The sequence below is a fragment of the Rhinopithecus roxellana genome, chromosome 3 (genome assembly GCF_007565055.1).
Source record: "Rhinopithecus roxellana isolate Shanxi Qingling chromosome 3, ASM756505v1, whole genome shotgun sequence".
NCBI lineage: Eukaryota > Metazoa > Chordata > Mammalia > Primates > Cercopithecidae > Rhinopithecus > Rhinopithecus roxellana.
Genome location: NC_044551.1, coordinates 182,133,661 through 182,155,181, shown reverse-complemented (window position 1 = coordinate 182,155,181; position 21,521 = coordinate 182,133,661). Strand labels below are relative to the sequence as shown.

Here is a 21,521-nt window from a genome sequence, read left to right as displayed (position 1 = left end):
TAGGAGGATCGCTTGAGCCCAGGAGTTCAAGACCAACCTGGAAACATAGTGAGACCCCGCATCTACAAAATAAAATAAAACAAAAATTAGCCAGGCATGATGGTGCATGCCTGTAGTACTAGCTACTGGGGAGGCTGAGGCAGAAGGATCACAAGGAGTTTGAGGTTATAGTGAGTTATGATTGTTTCATTGCACTCCAGCCTGGATGACAGAGCAAGACCCTGTCTCAAAAAGAATATATATATATAAAATACATATATTATATATATAAGTATATGTATATATTATATATACATATATATCAATAGTGAAGTCTAAGACAGTGAATTCAGTTGAACAAAGTATAACTAAGCAATAAAATTCTGAGCTTAGTTTTCACAGGTACATAAGATAGCATTTCTTTGTTCATGAACTTCAAATCATTTCTTAAACACACACCATTAAGAAAACATTTCCGGAGATGTAATTCCAGAAGGAAAAGTGAGATGTGCAATGGGAAACAACAGGAGAATGAAAAGTCTTGAGCTGAGTCCTAACTCATGAACCACAAGCCAAGTGACTTTGAGTAAATTATTGAACCTCTCTGGCTTTATTGTTCTCTCCCAAAAAAATATGGATCACAATCTATTATAGACTGAATTGTATCTCCCTAAAATTCATATGTTGAAGCCCTGACCTCCAGTGTGACTCTATTCGAAACTAGCACCTTTAAACACATAACTGAGATAAATCCCATATGATTGGCATCCTTACAAGAAGAGACACCCACAGACCATGTGAAGACAAAGTAAGAAGGTTGCCACCTGCAAGCCAAGAAGAGACCTCAGAAGACATCACACTTAATGACACCTTGGTCTCGGTCTTCCCAGCTCCAGATCTGCAACAAAATAAATGTCTGTTGTTTAAGCCACTCAGTCTATGGAATTTTGTTTGGCATCCCTAGCAAACTAATACATAATCGCTGTCCTGAAAATCTGGCAAGGATTCTGGAAAGAGTGGATGATAAAATAAATGTGAAAGTCCTTCGTAAACTATGAAATTAACCAAAAAGAGAAGGTACCATTATATCTCACGGGATCATCATTTGCCTTCACGTATAAAGGACAATCCACTTAAGGAAAACAGAAGACCAAAGAAAAAACAAAAATATTGGTTTATGTTTATTAGCTGATTTGTATTAGGTCAACTTCTCCCAGTTTATGTGGTCTTAGGAGATGAAGTCCACTTTATGGTCAGAACAACGGGAAGACTAATGTTACTGTCAGGACAAAGACCCTGATAAGATTGCCCAGTTATTGATGTCAGCAGTGCCATGGGTTGTAATTTATTCCTCTCTCAGAAGGTGATTTCTTTCTACAGATAATAATAATATCTAACATTTATTGAACACTTACATGTACTATTTTCCATCTATTAGCTCAATTAATCCTCACAACAACTTTTTGGGTAGTACTGTTATCCAAAATATGAACATCTTGAGGCTGAAAGCTGGTAAGTAGAGAAACTGGGACCCAAACTGTAGTCGGTCCCTTAGTGCCTCAGCCAAATCACTGCTATTAGTTATTAAAAGTTCTTCTATAAGGCCAGGAATTACAGAAAATTTCATACAAAAATCTGCACCAATGTGATTTGGCACTATTATTTATCACCTCCAAGTATTTTCACACCCACACGTACTATGTTTACCATTACATGATGTAAATATGTATTTCCATTAAAAATAGAAACATCCATAATATACCTAAAGATTTTATTCTATTTGACCTAAATCTATGCATGGGTAACTTCCAACAAAAGCTAGGTATTTTAAGAAGGCTTGAACAAACTGATGTGCTGTTCTATCATATTTTCACGATATAAGGGTACATAAAATCCATGTTTTTATGTATTACTCTTACTTCAACACTGATGTAAAGCTCCTAAATTTGACAAGTGAGACTATTTTAAATCAGGAAGAGACCTTTGAATAATTTGAAATGAAAAATCAGGCATATAAAATAGCTACAGAAAACACAAACATTTATAAAACATTTTGTGATCATTCTTAACATCTATCCAGAGAATTTTAAGCATGCTAAATACATAGAATTTCTACTCTTTTGTGTTGTTTGCTTCCATTGTAGTCTGTATTTGAATAGAAGCTTCTATAACAATACGGCTGACCGAGTGTAAATTGACTAGTGTCAATTAAATTGACTAGTGTCATATGAGGCTTCAGAATTTTCCAGCAGTCAGATACATCTTTACCCTGCTGGTTCCTTCCTGACATCATTTAAGCAGGCACTTATCTAGCTAATGTTTGAAAAGCAAACTCTCTTTCTCATCATCATGTCCACCCTCTGGCCATTGCCTCTACCTCTTACAGTCAAGTTCCTTGTAAGAATGGTTTATATACTCATTGGTTTCATATTCTCTCTTTCTTGTTCATACTATGTTTTATCCTCTCTGCAGCATCAGATACTGGTGCTCACTCTCTTCTTGAAACACTTTCTCCTGATTCCTGTAACATCCTCTCTTCTTATTTCCCTCTTCCCTCTCTCTCTTCTCCTAGATTCCATTTGGAGAGTTCTTTTCCCTAGATTCTTCAACTCTCCTGAACTGATCTATTTCCATGACTCAAATCACCCCCTATTTCTGATGAGTCCCATAGCTATCTGCAGCAATAAATGTTTCTCTAGCTGCCTTTTCAACACCTCCACCTGGAAGTCCCTCAGACATCTTGAACTTAAAGTTTTCCTCCAGCAAACCTGGTCTTTTTTCTGTATTCCCTGATAAACACATAAATAGAATCCCAATTCAAACTTTTGCTAAAGCTCAGTGCAACCTTCTGTTTTTTCCTAGGTTAAGGTAATGACCTTTAAACTGTTCTTCCTGACTCCAGCCTGGGCCCTTCTCTCCAGTCTTCACCCTGATCCAAGTGGTCATCCCAAATCACATACCCAGTTGTGGTGTTCTTTTTTAAGTCCATGGTTGGTTCCCCAAAGTCTGCAAAGTCCTACATTCGAGAATGGTATACATGGTGTACATGGCCCCTCAACATGAACAACTGCTTCTCTCCCCAGTGTCACTGCTAAACCACCTCCCTCAACAGCCTCTGTACTTTAGCCAGAGTCATCTCTATTTCATTTGCAGAAATCAGTTTATTCTCTCTTTCTATTGTGCCTTTGCACATACTGTTGATTTTGTTTGCAGTGTCCTTTGCACCAGCCTCTTCACTTGGCTAAATCCCTAAAAAACTGAGATCAGGAGTCACAGTATCTTGGAAGACTTCTACAAAGACCCCTTCCCTTCACTCCTTCCCTGACCCCCCTAATTTTGTTTAAGTCTTCTTGTGTGTTCCCCTGGTACCCTACGCATGGCTCTGTTATAGCACTTACTTTATGGTTATTCATCCATTTCCCTGGAAAGTTTTTCATTTGTTTTGTTTTGTTTTGTTTTGAAGACAAACTATAATGTGGAATACATTACCCTAACTTGGGTGTATTTCCTCCACACTCACCCACCAACTCTTGGAATGGCAAGGGAGGACTCCTCGCTGCCCTCTACCAGCCACAGAACCTGACAGCCACAGAGAGGCTTCGACCCTACCAACAGCAGAGGCAGTGAAAAACAACCTTGGGATGTACTAACTATTAGAAAACTGAGGTTTGGGGAGAGAAAAGAGAAAAGGGTTGGTGAAATCATAGAGGGGGATAAAAGAGTTAAAAGGCTAGAAAGATAAGGAAAGTAGTAACCTGAAACAAGGAAGGCCTTAAGTGCAGTATTTCATTTTCCAATTCTCAACTCTGCCAAAACGTTTTGTGTACATGGGGTGTGTGGGGGCGTGTGTGTGTGTGTTTGCTTCTGGGGGAGGAAGGTTAGCAACCTAGGCAGAAACCTGGATAAGAAAGGAACTTGTTCTCCCATTCCTATCCCTTCTCCTTCCAAAGCAGGAGACAACAGAGACATCAGCAGTACTGGCTTCTGACTGGAGGACAATGACCCAGCTGATCCTTCTGACCTCTTACCTTCACAGAGAACAGTAGCCAACATATCCTGTGGCTCAAAAGCTGTAGCAGCAATTTTTTTAATCTAGGATTACAAAATACAATGGTCTGGCACTTACAAAGTTCTCAAGAAATACTTGTGGATGGACAAAGTAAACAGTCAACATGGGCAAAATGTTGATTATTGAAGCTGGGTAATGAGTCTGAAATGTTCTGAAATAGAAACTTTTTTTAAAAACTGCAGAAAAATCCAAATTCAAGTTTTGTGTAAAATATATTTAGTAAATAGTAAACAGTTACTAAACAGAAGATATATAAAATATCCCACATTTCTGAAGATAATAATATCAGAGTTGTCAAAAGCATGTGTGTTTAAGTTCAGCACAATGACCTGGCACATGGGACATATATAATAAAAGCAAACCCTATATACTACGTTTTTGGCTGGTCTTGGCTTTGAGCTTTGTACTCAACAGAGTCTAAAGCCATTAGAGAACAGAGGCTCCCCCTCTAATGTGACCCAGTGCCTTTATATAGCAGTGGTTACTTGACGAGTCAAAAATTTAGTTTTTCACGAAATATACAGTAAAACCTCAATTAACTGGAAGGGTTACTTTTTCTGAGTATAGAAGTGGTAGCTAGAACCTCTGAGTAGAAGCATATACATGAAATTGTTAATCTATGTTTTTTATGTGTCCTTTCTCTCTCTCCTCTCAACCATATTTAATTTCACTGGTGTCCCAGGAACTAATAAAGAATCAAAGAAGCCACTGCAAAGCATGTTATCTTCAAATGAATAAGATAGACTAGATGCACTAGAGAACAGCTAGAGAAGTGGAGGAGGCTGTAATGCATAGTTACAGGAAGGACCAGAAAGCAGAAGGGGACTCAGCTGAGATCTTTTTGCCCCCCCTTCCTTGGCCCTTATAGCTGGATAAGGCTACACACAAAAGTACTGGACATTTCCCAGGGAGCCTGAAAAGAGGGTAAGGTGATTGGACATTGTGTGCAGGAGGGAAGGCACAGACTGCCACATCTCCAAGATGGAAACCAACAAAGCCAACTGGGAATTTCCCTGTGAGGGCAGTATTTGACACACCGCCACTGTTTTATATCTGCTTGTTATAATCTTTGTTGTTGAAAGGCACGTCTACAGCCTACCATGCGGAAAATATGGTTAAATCTTCCAGTTACTGCCTGGATTCTTGCCCAGCCTCAAGGCCATTATTCTGACCATTAGTTCTTGTTGTACTTAACTGTTAATGGAGAAGAAAGTACGAGGATAGGAATTGAATACATCATTGAGCCTAGAATATACCCCTAGAAGTCAGTCATTTAACAAATTTTTAATAGGAATTCATGATTAAATCCACACTTCTTTAAAAATAAATTCATAGTTAATGAAGGGCTCATTATCTTTATTTTACAAGAGTGGATAATTGAGTATTACATTTCCACATTTTGCTAATTAGGTCTTTTCAGTTATTTAAATGATGGTCTATATTCTAACATTTTGAAATGAAAATGGCAGAGGGGGTTAAGGGAGGAAGAAAAGTAAAGAATATCAATTTGACTTGATTTGTATTTAATTAATGTCTCCAATACTGGTGAAATAATTTTTTATGTGAGAGATTTTAATAAAAAGTAAAAATATTCTAATGTAAGAGAAAATATTTTACTACATAAAAAATATTACCTAAAACCCCTCAAGTGAAAATTTCAAGTATAAAAATGTACAGAAATTAATACATGCAATTTAGATACTTTTACCTGTGTTAAATAAACAATTCTAACACACTGATTATCCTTCTAGGCTGAAAACAGACGACTAAGTCTGACAACAGAGAAAACACAGCCAAAGTGTGTTTGAGCAAGATATTTAAAAAGAAATAGTAATTTAATAATAAGAGCTACCATTTATCAAGAAATCTACTGTGATCTGGGAATAGTGACTACCTCTTTATGCACTTTCTATTATTTAATCCTCTTCATAACCCCATGAATAATGTATTTTTTACTTCCTATTGTTGAGAAAAGAAAATGTGATTAACTTGTTGAAAGTCACATAACTAGTTATGAGCTATTCCTGGATATGAATATAAGTTTATTTTATTCTAAAGTCTATGTATTTATATTGCCCACAGGTTACATGTTCTACAAGGACGGGTAACAGTCTAATTTGTTCTCCACTGGCCTATGCTATGTGTTCAATAAATATTAGTTAATTTATTCATGCTTTTCATTGCTATAAAGAAGTTTTTTTCTTTTATTTAGACCAAGTCTTGCTCTGTTTCCCAGGCTGGAGTACAGTGACACAGTCTCAGCTCACTGCAACCTCTGCCTCCCAGGTTCAAGCGATTCTCCTGCCTCAGCCTCCCGAGTAGCTGGGATTACAGGCACGTGCCACCATGCCCAGCTAATTTTTGTATTTTCAGTAGAGACGGGGTTTCACCATCTTGGCCAGGTTGGTCTCAAACTCCTGACCTCAGGTGATCCACCCGCCTTGGCCTCCCAAAGTGCTGGGATTATAGGTGTGTGCCACTGTGCCCAGTCTGCCATAAAGATTTTATGATGCTTTAGCCATTTTTTAAAAATTGTGCATATACATTCCTAATTTTAGGAATTAATAATAGGAACTAAAAGGCAAAAGGAGAAACCACATTTATAAACTCACACATTAGAGCAAAAAGTATTTTTAAATAAAATTACTTGTTAAAGGTTATAAATTGCCAATTTATATTCACTAGGTAAGCTTTTATTTTCAAGAGGAAGAAAGGCCTCTTCCCCATTTGAGTCCCAGTTTTTTAAACTGACCTGATTACATGACTAAGGTATTATTGTGAGGTATTAATGTTTTCTTTTGTTTTTCCTTCCCCTTCCTCCCCACCCCTTTTCCTCCTTTCCAGAGTTTTGTTCTGTGGCATTGCCTTAGGTAAGTACATGGCAGGGCAAACAGCAGAGGTGACAGCAAATCTTCCAGATTTTCACTTTGTCAAAGTAAGAGAGACTGAACTGGGGCCATGAGAACAGAGACATCCAACTACTGTGTAATTCATAAGAGTTTAGAACTGACTCCTCGTGCACGCTTTTTCAGGCCCTTTTACTAATGGACTTTTCTCACTTATGATCTGGGAGAAGTCATAAGAGAGTGAGGAGAGTCTAAGAAGAGTTCAGGCTAATTATTTTCCCACTAAACTGGCATAGGAGAGGCTCATAGAGATTAAATTATTTACAGTAAATAAAAGGAGTAATATTGCGTTACATTCTGGTCTGTAGACTGGGATTCACACTCACCACAATTATTCCTGATAACAGTCTGCCACACACCTTTCATCTTAAGCAATTGAAAAATTGTACCAACTTTTCTCTTTAAATTTGCTTTAAAAGCAAATTCAGAAAATTGCTAGCGGGTTAAGAAATTACACAGTCCAACTCCATTATTTGATAAATTGTACAAAAAGCAAAGTAAGGCAAGAATCAACTGACTTTCAAAGTTCACGAAGAGGGCACTCTGGAAGTTGATAAACCACCACACCATATAAATTCCACCACCTCTTCATCTGTAATGAAAAAATCAAAGGTTGACTTTTTTTTTTTTTTTTAACTACTCACTGTATTTTTAGAAAGATGGGGCAGAACCACTGTAGAACTCCTAAACCCCACAGAACAAACAGTACATTCTGGAATGATACGCTGGCCAATCCGGCTGGCAGCCGATTGACCTGACCCATGCAAGGGTTGGTGCATAGAATTTTTAGTTCGGCCCCCTACTGAATGAAGACACTTTGTTAAATTCTCCACTGAGAGACGCTTAGAGGTAGGGGCGTGGAAGAGGGCCGGGGAATTTGACGCCAGATAACGGGAAGTGTGAGCTGATTGGCCGGGCTTCTCACTCCACGGCCCAGCCATTTACGGATAGCAGAGGCCATCCATCAAAAGAATTACACCAATCAGAGGCAAAAATGCCCCCGTCTCTCGAGAAAGCCCCGCCCTCCAATATATTCCTCGGCAGGGCAAGCGCGGCCCCTTCGGCTCCGAGCTGACCCTGATGAGGGCCAAGTCGTCTCGGCTGCGCTGCCGAGACCTCCACCCAGGACAGCGCCCCCTCCCCGGGTCTCTCTCCTCTTGCCTACGAGTCCCCTCTCCTCGTAGGCCTCTTGGATCTAATATCGTGGGGTAAGGGGAGCAGGCCCGGGGAGGGTGGTTACCGCTGAGGAGCTGCAGTCACTGTCAAGGTGAGTGGGACTGTGCGGGGGTTGACCACCAGGTGCGGGTGGGGAGCGGGGTTGGGGCCGTGGAGCGAGGAGTAGGTCTGGCCCGCGCCCTTTTCCGCAGTTAACTCTACCGCTGCTGTGAGCACAAGCCCAGGCTAGTCCGGGGCTGGAGGGGCGGAGCCGGATCCGGCCTCCTGGGGTGCCTTAGTGTCTGCCGGCCCAGTCCCAGGGACTAGCCTGGGGAGGAAGAATGGAGCCCCTGCAGTTAGAGGTTCCTCACATGACCAACTCTGAAGATCTCCGCCTTCCTGTCTTTAGGTTGGTGTGGGGAGGGACCTTCCGTGTATCTAAGGCTTAGCTTGTGCCCGGGACATGGTTGTGTTATGCACACTTAAATCAATGGAATTCCCAGGTTCATCTTTCAGACTAGGTTAGCAACACCCACCCACCCCCCGCCCCAATGCGTGCTCCTAATGTCACCTTTTAAGTTTCCTTTCCTAACAACAATAAAAGTTGACTAATATTGAGTATTGTGTGCCAAGAACTGTGCTATACTCTGTAAGTGGTGAATCTTGTTCAGTCTTCACATTCAGCGACAGATATTGTTACCCTCATTTTATAAATCTAGAAATAAGCTCAAGCTCATTATTGTTCAGTGTTTTTTAGGCACCTACTATATGTGCTAAGCTCTTTACGTGATTTCATTTAACTCACACAAATCTGTGAGGTAGGTCATAAACCTTATCCCTACTTTATAAATGAGGAACTAAGTACAATTAAGTAACTTGAACCGTTCATATTGTTAAAATGTGGCAGAATACTTAACTACCATCTGCTTTTCACTTTCGGTATCCTGTCTTACGGTGTTTATTCGTGGTTATCTATTGACAAGGTATAAGTTGAACAAGTATTTCTTGAAGATTTGCATTTTGTTTTTCTAAAAAGCATGCTTCCGGCCGGGCGCGGTGGCTCACGCCTGTAATCCCAGCACTTTGGAAGGCCGAGGCGGACGGATCACGAGGCCAGGAGATCGAGACCATCCTGGCCGACATGATGAAACCCCATCTCTACTAAAAATATAAAAATTAGCTGGCGTGGTGGCGCACCCCTGTAATCCCAGCTACTTGGGAGGCTGAGGCAGGAGAATTGCTTGAACCAGGGAGTCGGAGGTTGCAGTGAGCCAAGATCTTGCCACTGCACTCCAGCCTGGCAACTGAGCGAGACTCCGTCTCAAAAACAAAAACAAAACACATTTAGGATGTGACCAACTTGTAGAAGGGAAATAAATAACAGATGGCACTTTGCAATGACTTAGATGCACTAGCCGCATTGGGGGATGGGAGACTTATAAATCATTTCTTGGCCCAGTGCAAAGATGGCCAAGGAAATTAGGAAGGACTACTTACACTCCTTTCTGGTCTTTTTTTTCTATATATAGATGATAGAGGTACTGACAACAACTGACTCTCAGAAACTGCTACACCAGCTGAATGCCCTGTTGGAACAGGAGTCTAGATGTCAGCCAAAGGTCTGTGGCTTGAGACTAATTGAGTCTGCACATGATAATGGCCTCAGAATGACTGCAAGACTAAGGGACTTTGAAGTAAAAGATCTTCTGAGTCTAACTCAGTTCTTTGGCTTCGACACAGAGACATTTTCTCTAGCTGTGAATTTACTGGACAGATTCCTGTCTAAAATGAAGGTATGTTTGAAGCTACACTTTTGTGATTTTGCTCAGTGTGTTTTGGAGATGGAATTGTTACCTTTTGGCTGATACTCATAAACTTGACCTTTTTTATTTTCAGCACGTAGCCAAAACATTAATTTTGTCTACTACAGCATTAATATGATTTCTTATCATGAGTACATCAGATATTAGACTTAAATTCTGAAATGAAAAATAGTCTAATATCAAGTAACTAATGGCAGTTTCCTGGTAAGAAAATTGGCTGTTTTTAAAAAAACCCTTCTTGATAGGTTGGGTTGGTCCATTTATTTACTATTTTTAGATATAAACAAATGTATTAATGTCAGAAATTTATTAGAGGCTACATTGTGGCTAAGAATATATTTCTTAATCACTACCCATATATAAAATTGTAAATGTTATGGCCTTAGACCTAGTCAAGACTTGCTTATGCTTGGCATTTCCAGCTTCAGTGTACACCCAGTAGGGAGGAGAGTGTATCTGAAGGAGGAGCAACTATTTTCCTGTACTAGATAAACAAGACTATGTCACTTTCAGAGCTTAACTGTTACAAATGCATCTGCCTTTCCCGTACACCCATGGTCACTGGAGGAAAATAAGATGATGTGGCAATTAGAGGGAAACTCATTTTATTCCTTGGTATCTAATACAGTGTATCATAAGAAAGGACTTCAGTATTTGTTGAAGATTCAAGAAATTTGCTTCAACAGACTAATTAACCTCTTTTGACATTTCACATGTGTAGTCACTACCTTTGAATCTATAAATGTTACATAAATGAATAATATACAGCTGTCCATCAGGTATAATTCAGTCTAATGTGAGAATAAGATCATTGCTCTTATGTACAAGTCAAGGTAAGAAGAGTAACTACCTTATTCTTTTAAAGAGGTATAAGTGCACAGCTGAAGAGGTTACAAGAAGAAAGAGAGCACAGAGATATTAATACTGGTAACAGCTTAGTTTCATGTGAGCTGGAAGTAAACAACTGGATAAAGTTTTGACTGTGCCTCATACTGCAGACATTCAGAAAATTAAATGATAAAGATTACTAGTGGATAGAACCCTTAGAGGCAGAGTAAACAGTATATGCCATAGTATTTTAAAACTGTTTTATATGTGTTCCCACAAAGACAAGAGCCTGGAAAAAATACAACATCCTGGAAAGAAATGGCTTATTTTGTAAATAAGCCATTAAGTATTTCAGTCGTCGTATATCTTTGACTAGTTAACTTACTTGATCAAACTAGAACAATGTTTACGTATACTTCTACAGTGATTAAAAAAAACAAACACAATTTTTCTATGCTGAGCCAAACATTATACTGAAACTCAGTCCAGTTACTCAAAAATTGGTTCTAAGTGGGGTCCATAGTGTTGATAGGCTATAGTTTAGGTATGAGTGGATTGTGTTAAGTCCATCACAGCTGAGAAAAAAACCTCAGATACACATTTTCAAAATATTGGGTCTGAGTTCTAGATTATCCTTTATGTTTTAATTGAAATAAGGTAGAGTCATGGGCTTACTGGTTTTTTGTTTTTTTAGGTACAGCCAAAGCACCTTGGGTGTGTTGGACTGAGCTGCTTCTATCTGGCTGTAAAATCAATAGAAGAGGAAAGGAATGTCCCATTGGCAACTGACTTGATCCGAATAAGTCAATATAGGTTTACGGTTTCAGACTTGATGAGAATGGAAAAGATTGTATTGGAGAAGGTGTGTTGGAAAGTCAAAGCTACTACTGCCTTTCAATTTCTGCAACTGTATTATTCACTCCTTCAAGAGAACTTGCCACTTGAAAGGTAAGTGACCTTTGTTTTGAACAAGAGAGATCTGGAAATCAGAATGGTATTGTACGGATATTGCATAAAATCAGTATCCTCATAGAATTCTAATAAAAATAAGTAAAATGACAGCTGTGGCTCCTTGAACTTTAATGTCCATCATAAGTGAGAAAATGTTCCATTGTCAATAGCTTCATTAAAGCTAATTATTGGGATTAAAGTACATTTCCACGTTTATAGAACCTAGTAGGAAAGCATCTAGCACAAATTTATGGAAAAAAGGACCTTCAGTAGATGTTGAAATATTTATTAAAACTAAAAGAAAATAAATCTTGATATCTGTGGCATAGTACTGTTCATTTTAATTTTTTGGCCCAAATCATTTAAAACTCCCATGTGGTGCCTTAAGAAGTTAGTATCCTTGATGGAAGGGGAATTCCTTTAAATAGTTCACTTGCTATGATAAATGTGCATAAGCTTCACTTTAAAACCTGACTTCAGTGTTTTTCTAAAAACATCTTTTGACTAGATGTAATATTACCTAATAAAAGTAATACCATTTTCTTTTTAAAGGAGAAATAGCATGAATTTTGAAAGACTAGAAGCTCAACTTAAGGCATGTCATTGCAGGATCATATTTTCTAAAGCAAAGGTAAATATTTTATAAAGATTACACCTATTTTATGACCTGTTTTTATATTTAGCATTTACTTTAAATTTCTCTCTTTTAGCCTTCTGTGTTGGCATTGTCTATCATTGCATTAGAGATCCAAGCACAGAAGTGTATAGAGTTCACAGAAGGAGTAGAATGTCTTCAGAAACATTCCAAGGTATGTCAAGGACGTAGCCTAAATCCTATTAACAGCTGTAAAAGAAACTAAACCCCTTCTATGTCCTGAAGTAAAATGAGATGTCATATGTTTATTTGAAACTTAAGAAGCTATCCTTAAATTTTTTTAATGAGCAAAGACACATGTTCATAGGATTCCTTTTATTAATGTAGTTAAATAAGGTGGGACTGACTTTGAGTAATAATTTTTTAAATTTATGTACAGATAAATGGCAGAGATTTGACCTTCTGGCAAGAGCTTGTATCCAAGTGTTTAACTGAATATTCATCAAACAAGTGTTCCAAACCAAATGTTCAGAAGTTGAAATGGATTGTTTCTGGGCGTACTGCACGACAATTGAAGCATAGTTACTACAGAATAACTCACCTTCCAACAATTCCTGAAATGGTCCCTTAACTGGTAAATTTGGTCCATTATTATTCTCCAGATACAGAAAATTTTCTAATGCCATAATTTTCAACTGAAAAAGAGTATCTTCAAAATAAACAAAATAGAGTTGGAATAGTAAAGGGGGAGATGACATCACTGATCTAGTCAACTAATATTTGAACGCCTTTACTATATACAAGGTACACCACCTTAGGAGTAAGGAATTATCCAACCACCTTAGGAGTAAGGAATTATCCAACCTCTGATACATACGTTAGCCATTTCATTAAATTTTCAGCTTAGAGAACAGCATCCTCCTTGTAGCACTAAAATCATGCTTTTTTTTAATTACACATGATCTTGCTGTATGTAGACCCAAACTCTGACTCATTTAAAATTACATAAGCTGAGCACCAGAAGTCTGAACCATGTATAAACTAATTTGAGACTGTTCACTTATAAGCAAAATCAATATGAACTTGGATATTGTACTTAAAATAAAAAGTAGGATATGATAGATAGTCTCTACATTGGGTATCTGGAAACTGTCAGAGTGTGTCAACACTATAGTAACCTATCATTGCTGGACTACTAAAAAGTAGTTATATGCATAAAAAATGTAAACTTGCTTTCTGCATATGTGATATACATTCTTGCCATCTAAATTTCCTAACTCAGTGGTGATTTATTTACTCTAAACTAAATGTTAACATTTAATACATCTACATATGATTATGACTATTAGATATGAACATCTCATATCTAATATTTAGTATTTAGGCAGACTGGCTTCTGTTAAGTTGGATTTTGTTTTCTTTAAATAGGATTATTACAGCACCAAAAAACTTCGCTGAAGCCTTTCTCCACAACCTTGTTCTATGGATTCCATAATGTTACAATGGATTTAAGCTATGAAGCCTCAAAACATCACGAGATAAGCATGCTGGTCTCAGACTTGGGAAAACTGCCTAACATTACGCTGTAGTAGAATTATGTTTAGATTTGAATTCATCTGTGAAGCATTCAAATCAAAGCTAAAAGCCTAAATGTGAAATGCTAATGACAAGCCTGAGAAGGTAAACTGTGAATCTTCATTTCTATCATTGATCTAACTTTAGATATTGGATCAATATATTTAGGTGGTATTGAAAATGGTATTGGAGGAGTCACACTAATACTATCAACTATCAGTCTTCCCACAGCTTCAATCACTCTCATTATTCTAATCCTACTCCTACTTAATTTAAATATTAAATTTTAAGTTATGAGGTTTATGTCAAAAGGAACATTTCACAAATGCACTTTTAAGGCATAATAAGGGTTAACATTCTAGGCAGTATAAACACACCCCATAATGCAAGTAATAGATAATCTAGAGATGTGGACTTTATTGCTATATGGGAATTACATTTAAATTTGAGGGCATTTTATATAAAGAAAAATACAGACCTATAAAGTTTGGCATATTCATTAAGTTATCTTTTAATATTTTTTTCTAGAAAACAGGTGACATTTGTATCTACAATAAAAAATTTTTATACAGATCCTACTGTCACAAACTGAATCCCATCAAGAAAATCAGTTTCTATTGTATTAGTAACTCAAATTACCACTTCGAAAACTTGCTTTCCCACACTAAGGTAAGTTCAGGCTAGATTCTACACTCCAGAAGTTTTTTTACTAAAGACTTTTTTAAGTTAGAAGTGATGGCAGTTTCATAAAAAGAGAATATACTTCCACTGATGCCCTTACTGTGCAAAAAAAAAGTCTTAAGAAAAGCAAGTAGACATCTTCATAACTATGAATGAAGCTGCTGAGGTAGTGTTTAGGATTCTCCATGTCAGTGAGTATGAGAAGTACTGTGTTAAAGTGTTGTAAACAGTTACTCAGTGCAATGTATAGCCTGAGTCTATCCAGAATGGCTGTAACCAATTTGACATCATGTTATGGATCAATACACAATGAAAAACCAAAGAACCACGTATATCGTATTCTTAACTTTTGTAAACCATGTTTTATGGGTAACTTTTCAGTTTTCTCAAAAGGCTGATAAATTTCAGTATTTTGAATACATCATTGTTAATTTTGAGTTGGCAGAGGTAAACTAACCAACTACCATTATGTTTTAGTACTAAGGGATATACCTTTCAATAAAGTTACTGAAATTCAGTCCTTTGCTGGGTGGCTTTTTTCTCCTCTGATTTAATTAACTGTTTTAGCAATGTGGTAACAGAACTTTAAAGCTATCTCTACTCAGTATATTTAAATTTAGTATTAAATTTAGATGCATAGTACCAGAAACAATAAAATCCCTATTAATAGTATGACTATTAGCTGACACTTTACTTTTTGTTTTTTCTGAGACAGGGTCACTCTTGTCATGCAGGCTGGATTGCAGGGTCGCGATCTCAGCTCATTGCAGCCTCCGCAGCCCAGGCTCAGGAGATCCTCCCACCTTAGCTTCCGAAATAGCTAGTATTACAGGCACATGCCACCGTACTCAGCTAAAATTTTTTTTTTTTTTTTTTTTTTTTTCTGTAGAGACAGTGTTGTCACTGTGTTGCCCAGGCTGATCTCAAACTCAAACTCTTGGGCTCAAGTGATCTGCCCACCTCGTTCTCCCAAAGTGCTGAGATTACAGGCATGAGCCACTGTGCCTAGTCTCTAATGTTTTTTTAATAGACATAGAATGATGACAAATAATTGTTTAATGTGCGTTAAATGTTGGTGTTTATGCATTATTAATCCCGTTTATCACTCAGATTCATCACTGCTATGGATGCTATCCTTAATACATATTTACTCTTAGTTTCAGCCCACTTGAAGTTTTGTGCAAGCCCTCTTACCTAATTAAACAGCATTTCAGCAGCGTGGTTGCTAATGCCAGGTAACCACCATGTGTTATGTTAGCCTGCTTGGATCAATTGTAATTATTATTCGAATTGAAGCAATTAATATGATTTTGAACTGTTCATGTTCAAACTAACATCCTGTAAAGTCGACACTACAAGGAGTTACTGATGAAAGAAAAATTGTTCATAAAAGAAGCCTCCTTTTATAACTGACTTGCCTTAGACTTATTTAATTTTTTAAAAAGGTATCTGAACCTTGTATGTAACAATTTTGAGACATCCTATCTAAAAATATATATTTTCAATTTAACATTTGTGGCTGGCAGTGATAATTTTTACTGTCTGGTACTATGAATCATCTCATTAAAATCCTCTCAACTGAATGAGGTTATCCCAATTTGCAAATGAAATAGACAGACCCTAATGATTTGCCCCTAGTCTATACCTGGTACTTGGAGGTAGGATTCAAAGCCAGGCAGTTCTGACCTCAGAGGCTGTGCTCTTAACCACTCTGTACATTACCTCTCAAAATAGAAGATTAATTGGACTTAAGTGAAACTGCTTATATAATTTTTAATCAAAACTATATTCTGGCCACATTAACTTCTCTGCTGTCATCATGATCATAGAATAATAACACTCAGAATTTCTCTATACTAATAGAATAACTTTTATCAACCTTTTTTTCAGGAACCAAAAAACAGTAAACATGAGTCAAATAAGATGAATTAAAAGATAAGCCAATTTTTAAGGCCAAGTGCAGTGGCTCATGCCTGTAATCCCAGCACTTTGGGAGGCCGAGGTGGACGGATCACTTGAGGCCAGGAGTTCAAGACCAGCCTGGCCAACATGGTGAAACCCCATCTCTACTAAAAATACAAAAAGCAGCTAGGTTAGGTGGCACATACCTGTAGTCCCAGTTACTCTGGAGGTTGAGGCAGAAGAATTGCTTGAACCTGTGAGGCAGATGTTGCAGTGAGACAAGATCACACCACTGCACTCCAACCTGGGCAACAGAGTAAGGCTCTTGTCTCAAAAAATAAATAAAAAAGCCATTTTTATATTCATCAAAGTAGAGTTAGGAACAACCAAAATTGCCAAGGATAATTAGGGACATTATGTAATGATAAAATTCACCAAGACAGTGCTAAAAGTAAGCATGTATTATCAGATCTTAAAAATACATGAAGAGACTAGGTGCAGAGGCTCATTCATGCCTGTAATTCCAATGCTTTGGGAAACCAAGGTGGGAGGATTGCTTGAGGCCAAGAGTTAAAGACCAGCCTGCTTAACTTAGGGAGACCCTATCTCCAAAAAAAAATTAAAAATTAGCTGGACTTAGTGATGAACATCTGTAGTCCTAGGTACTGAGGAGCCTGAGGTGGGAAGACTGAGCACAGGAGTTTGAGGCTGCAGTGAAGCATGACAGAGCCACTATGCTCCAGCCTGAGTTATAAGGTAAGACTCAAAAAAAAAAAAAAAAATTAAGCAAAAATTGGTAGCATTAAAAGGAGGACTGGACAAATTTTCATTTACAGTTGCAGACTTAAACATTCCTCTCTCAGTAGTCTATAGAATTCATAGAAAATTAGCAAAGATGTAGAAAAATAGAATAATCCTAATAACCAGCTAGATTTAATTGACATAAAACCCTTCTACCTAAAACAGCAGAATAAGCATTCTTTTCAAGTACACATGTAACACTCACCAAGATAAACCACATCATGGGTCTTAAACCTTAACAATTTAAAAGAGATGAAATCATACAAAGTATGTTTTTTCACCATAATCTGGAAATCAGTAACAGCAAGAAAATCTCCAAACACTTGGAAATTAAACAACACACTTCTAAATAATTCACGATTCTACAGAGAAGTCTCAAAAAATATTTTAAAATATATGAAAATATCATTGTGCTTGGAATGCAGCCATGCTGGTGCTGCAATTTATAACAATCGACTGCTTTTTACTAAACAAGAAAAAGGTCTTGAATTAATACTCTAAGCTCCCACTTTAAGAAACTAGGAAACTCTAACTGGGTGTGGTGGCATACCACTATAGTCCCAGCCATTCAGAAGGCTGAGCGAGGAGGATCATGACCCTACGAGTTTGAGGCTGCAGTGAGCTATGATCATAACACTACTCCAGCCAGGGTGATGAAGTGAGACCAGTCTATTAAAAAAAAGAAAAAAGTCCAAACTAAACCTAAAGCAAGCAGAAGGAAGAAAAAAAAAAGAAGCAGAAAATCAATGCAATTGTAAACACGTTAATAGAGAACAATCAAAACAAAAAACTAATTTTTGAAAAAAGTAGTAAAATTGATAAACTTCTGGCAAGATTGACAAAAAAAGAGAAGCTGCCAATCTTAGGAATCCAAGAAAACAGTATAGATCCTCATTAGAACGACACAAAGAAAATACCATGAACAACTCTATGCACATAGGATTAGATGAACCAATTCCTTGAAAGGCATACAGTACTAAAACTTAACTAAAGTAAACCTCAATAAATTCTCTATTTTTAAAAATTGAACTATTGTTTAAAACCTTACTAGTAAATTCATAAAACATTTAAAGAAGACTTAACACAAATTCTACAAATCTCTTCCGGAAAGAATAATCACTTTTCAATTCATTTTACAATTCATTTTGTAACACCAGAATTAACATGATACCATGCCAAGATAAAGATAATACAAGGGGAAAAAAAAAAAAAAAAAAAACAATTGCACAATATCCAAAATGAACACAGACATAAAAATCCTCAAAGAATAAAAATCTAGATACATAAGCTGAATAATGTACCAGACCAAATTTGGGGTTGGGAGGAAATATAAGCTGTTTCAAAATTCTGAAATCAATCAATAAAATCCATGATTTTACCAGTCTAAAGAAAAATGACCAAACTGATACAGAAAGAGCATAGAAAATTCAACATCCACTCATGAAACTCTGCTAACAACAAATTAATAGATGGGAACTTGCTCACCATGACAAAAGGGAATTTATGAAAGGCCTATAGCTTGCATACATAATGGTCAAAGACAATGCTTTCAAAATCCTAAGATCCAGAACAAGACTGGGATGGCCACTTTCTCCACTGTATTGTTCTGGCCACTGCAATCAGGCAAGAAAAAAGGCCCATAGAATAAAAAAGGATAAAATAAAACTGTTCCTATTCGTAGTTTATGTAGAAACCTTAACAAGTTAACAACAAAATAACTCCCAGAACTAATAAAGTTTAGCAAGGTCACAGGATACAAAGTCGACAAAAATCAAACACATTTATATATACTAGCAATGTGCAATTGGAAACCCATGTTTCAAAAATAATACAACTTACAATAGTTCCCCCAAAATGAACACTGTGGAATATAGGCTGAAAAATGACATAAAATGCTGATAACTGAAATCAAAGAGGTCCTAAGTAGATACCTCATGTTCATGGATTGGAAGACAAAATTGCATTCAAAACCCCAGTAGGATTTTTTGTAGATACAGAGTAGCTAATTCTAAACTTCATATGAAAGGCAAAGAAACTAAATTAGCCAAAACAATTTTGAAAAAGAATAAAGTTGAAGGAATCATGATGCCTAGTTTTAAGACTTACTATAAAGATATGATAATCAAGGCAATGTGGTATTTATGAAAGGATAAACACACAGATCAATGGAATAAAGTCCAAAGCCAGACTCACATAAATAGCAATTGATTTTTGACAAAGGTGAAATGACAACTCAATGGGGAATAGACAATTTTTCAACAGATGATTTTAAAACAACTGAACATCCATATGCCAAAAAATAAACCTAAATTTCACAGCTTATACAAAAATTAACCTAAAATGGATCACAGATCTAAATGTAAAACTTAAAATTAGAAGAAAACATCCGTAGGCTGGGCATGGTGGCTCATGCCTGTAATCCCAGTGCTCTGGAGGCCGAGGTGGGCAGATCACTTGAGGTCAGGAGTTCAAGACCAACCTAGCCTATATGGTGAAATCCCATCTCTACTAAAAATACAAAAAAAAAAAAAAGGGGCTGGGAGTGGTGGTGCACACCTGTAGTCCCAGATACTTGGGAGGCTGAGGCACAAGAATCACTTGAACCCAGCAGGCAGAGGTCGCAGTGCGTGGAGATTGTGCCACTGCACTCCAGCCTGGGCGACAGCGAGAGTCTGTCTCAAAAAAAGAAAAGAAAAGAAAAAAAGAAAAATTCCTCATGACCTGGGGTTAAGGTTCCTAGACATGACACCAAAAACATGATCCACCAACGGCATGATGGATAAGACTTCATCAAAATTAAGTCTGTGCTTCAAAAGACACTATCAACAAAGTAAAAGGAGAATAGCAGAAATTACAAATCATATACCCGATAAGGGACTTATACCCAGAATATATAAAGACTGTTACTACTCAATAAGACAACCAAAAAATGGGTAAAGAATTTGAATAAACACTGCTTTAAGGAAGATACCCAAATAGCCAATAAGCACAAGAAAGAACACTCAACATAGTCATCGAGATACCATTTCATATCCACTAGAATGACTAAAATCAAAATGTCAAGTAAACAACTGTAGGCAAGGATGCAGAGAAATTGGAACCTGTGTACACTGCTGGTGGGAAAGTAAAAAGATGTAGCTGCTTGGGAAACAATGACACCTCCTCAAATGATTAACATAGTTATCATATAACCTAAAAATTGTAGGTAAGAAATGAAAACACATGCACATAAAAACTTGTACACGTTTATAGCAGCTTTAGTCAGGACAGCCAAAAGGTGGAATTACCCAAAATGTCCAACTTACAAATGTATAAACAAAGTGATACAGCCATACAATGAAGTATTATTCAGACATACTAATGAATGTGCTGATACATGCTAGAATATAGATGAACCTCTTAAGACATGTTAAGTGAAAGAAGCCAGTAACCAAAGACCACATACTATGATTCCATGTACATTAAATGTCCAGAATAGGGAAATCCATGAGATTAAAAGTGGTGGATGGCGGGGGATGATGGGAGGATAAAAGCTAAACTATACGAGGTTTCTATCTGAGATGATGAAAACATTCTGAAATTGATTATTGGAATGGTCACATTTATCTGTGTATATACTAAAAGCTACTGAATTATACACTTTAAATGGGTGAAATGTATGTTGTTACAATAAAGCTGTTTTTCTTAATTACATATGATCCCATTTATGACACGCTTGAAGACAAAAATATGGAGACAAGGATTAGATCAGTGGTTTCCAAGGTTTAGGGGCTGGGAGTAGGGTGTGACTACAAAGAGAGCATAAGAGTTCTTATGGTGATTGAATGCTTCAATATCCTGATTGTGGAGGTGTTTACACATATCCGTACTTAAAATTCATCAAACTATACACCAAAAATGTTAATTTTACTTTGTTTACTCAAAATAAAAAATTTTGTTAGATATCAAAGAGAATAAAATTAAAAGAAAAATAGCCTCTTCCCTGACAATTCATTCTTAAAATGAGCAAGACAGGAATCATAGAGTGAATGGACTGCCATGGCCTGGAGTGAAGTGTTAGGGTCCAGGGAGGGTGAGGAGGAGGATATCCCTGCTCAGCATAGGATGCGAAGCCTAAGCAGGGTGAGGAAGACATTCATGTGGGGAGATGACCTACAACAGAGAATCAGGCCAGGCGCAGCGGCTCATACCTGTAATCCCAGCAATTTGGGAGGCCGAGGTGGGCGGATCACCTGATGTCGGCAGTTCAAGACCAG

At 37.3% G+C, this 21,521-nt stretch overlaps 1 protein-coding gene across 1 annotated transcript; it reads left to right on the top strand.

Annotated features, from left to right (window-relative positions):
* Nucleotides 1-7,981: 7,981 nt before the first annotated feature.
* On the top strand, nucleotides 7,982-15,079 carry CCNG1 (cyclin G1). Its single transcript, XM_030927133.1, has 8 exons — nucleotides 7,982-8,221; nucleotides 9,639-9,902; nucleotides 11,455-11,708; nucleotides 12,264-12,342; nucleotides 12,422-12,520; nucleotides 12,746-12,870; nucleotides 12,920-12,940; nucleotides 13,735-15,079. Exons 2-8 carry the CDS (start codon nucleotides 9,639-9,641, stop codon nucleotides 13,799-13,801), a joined length of 909 nt encoding a protein of 302 aa, XP_030782993.1. The 5' UTR covers nucleotides 7,982-8,221; the 3' UTR covers nucleotides 13,802-15,079.
* The last annotated feature ends 6,442 nt before the right edge of the window (nucleotides 15,080-21,521 follow it).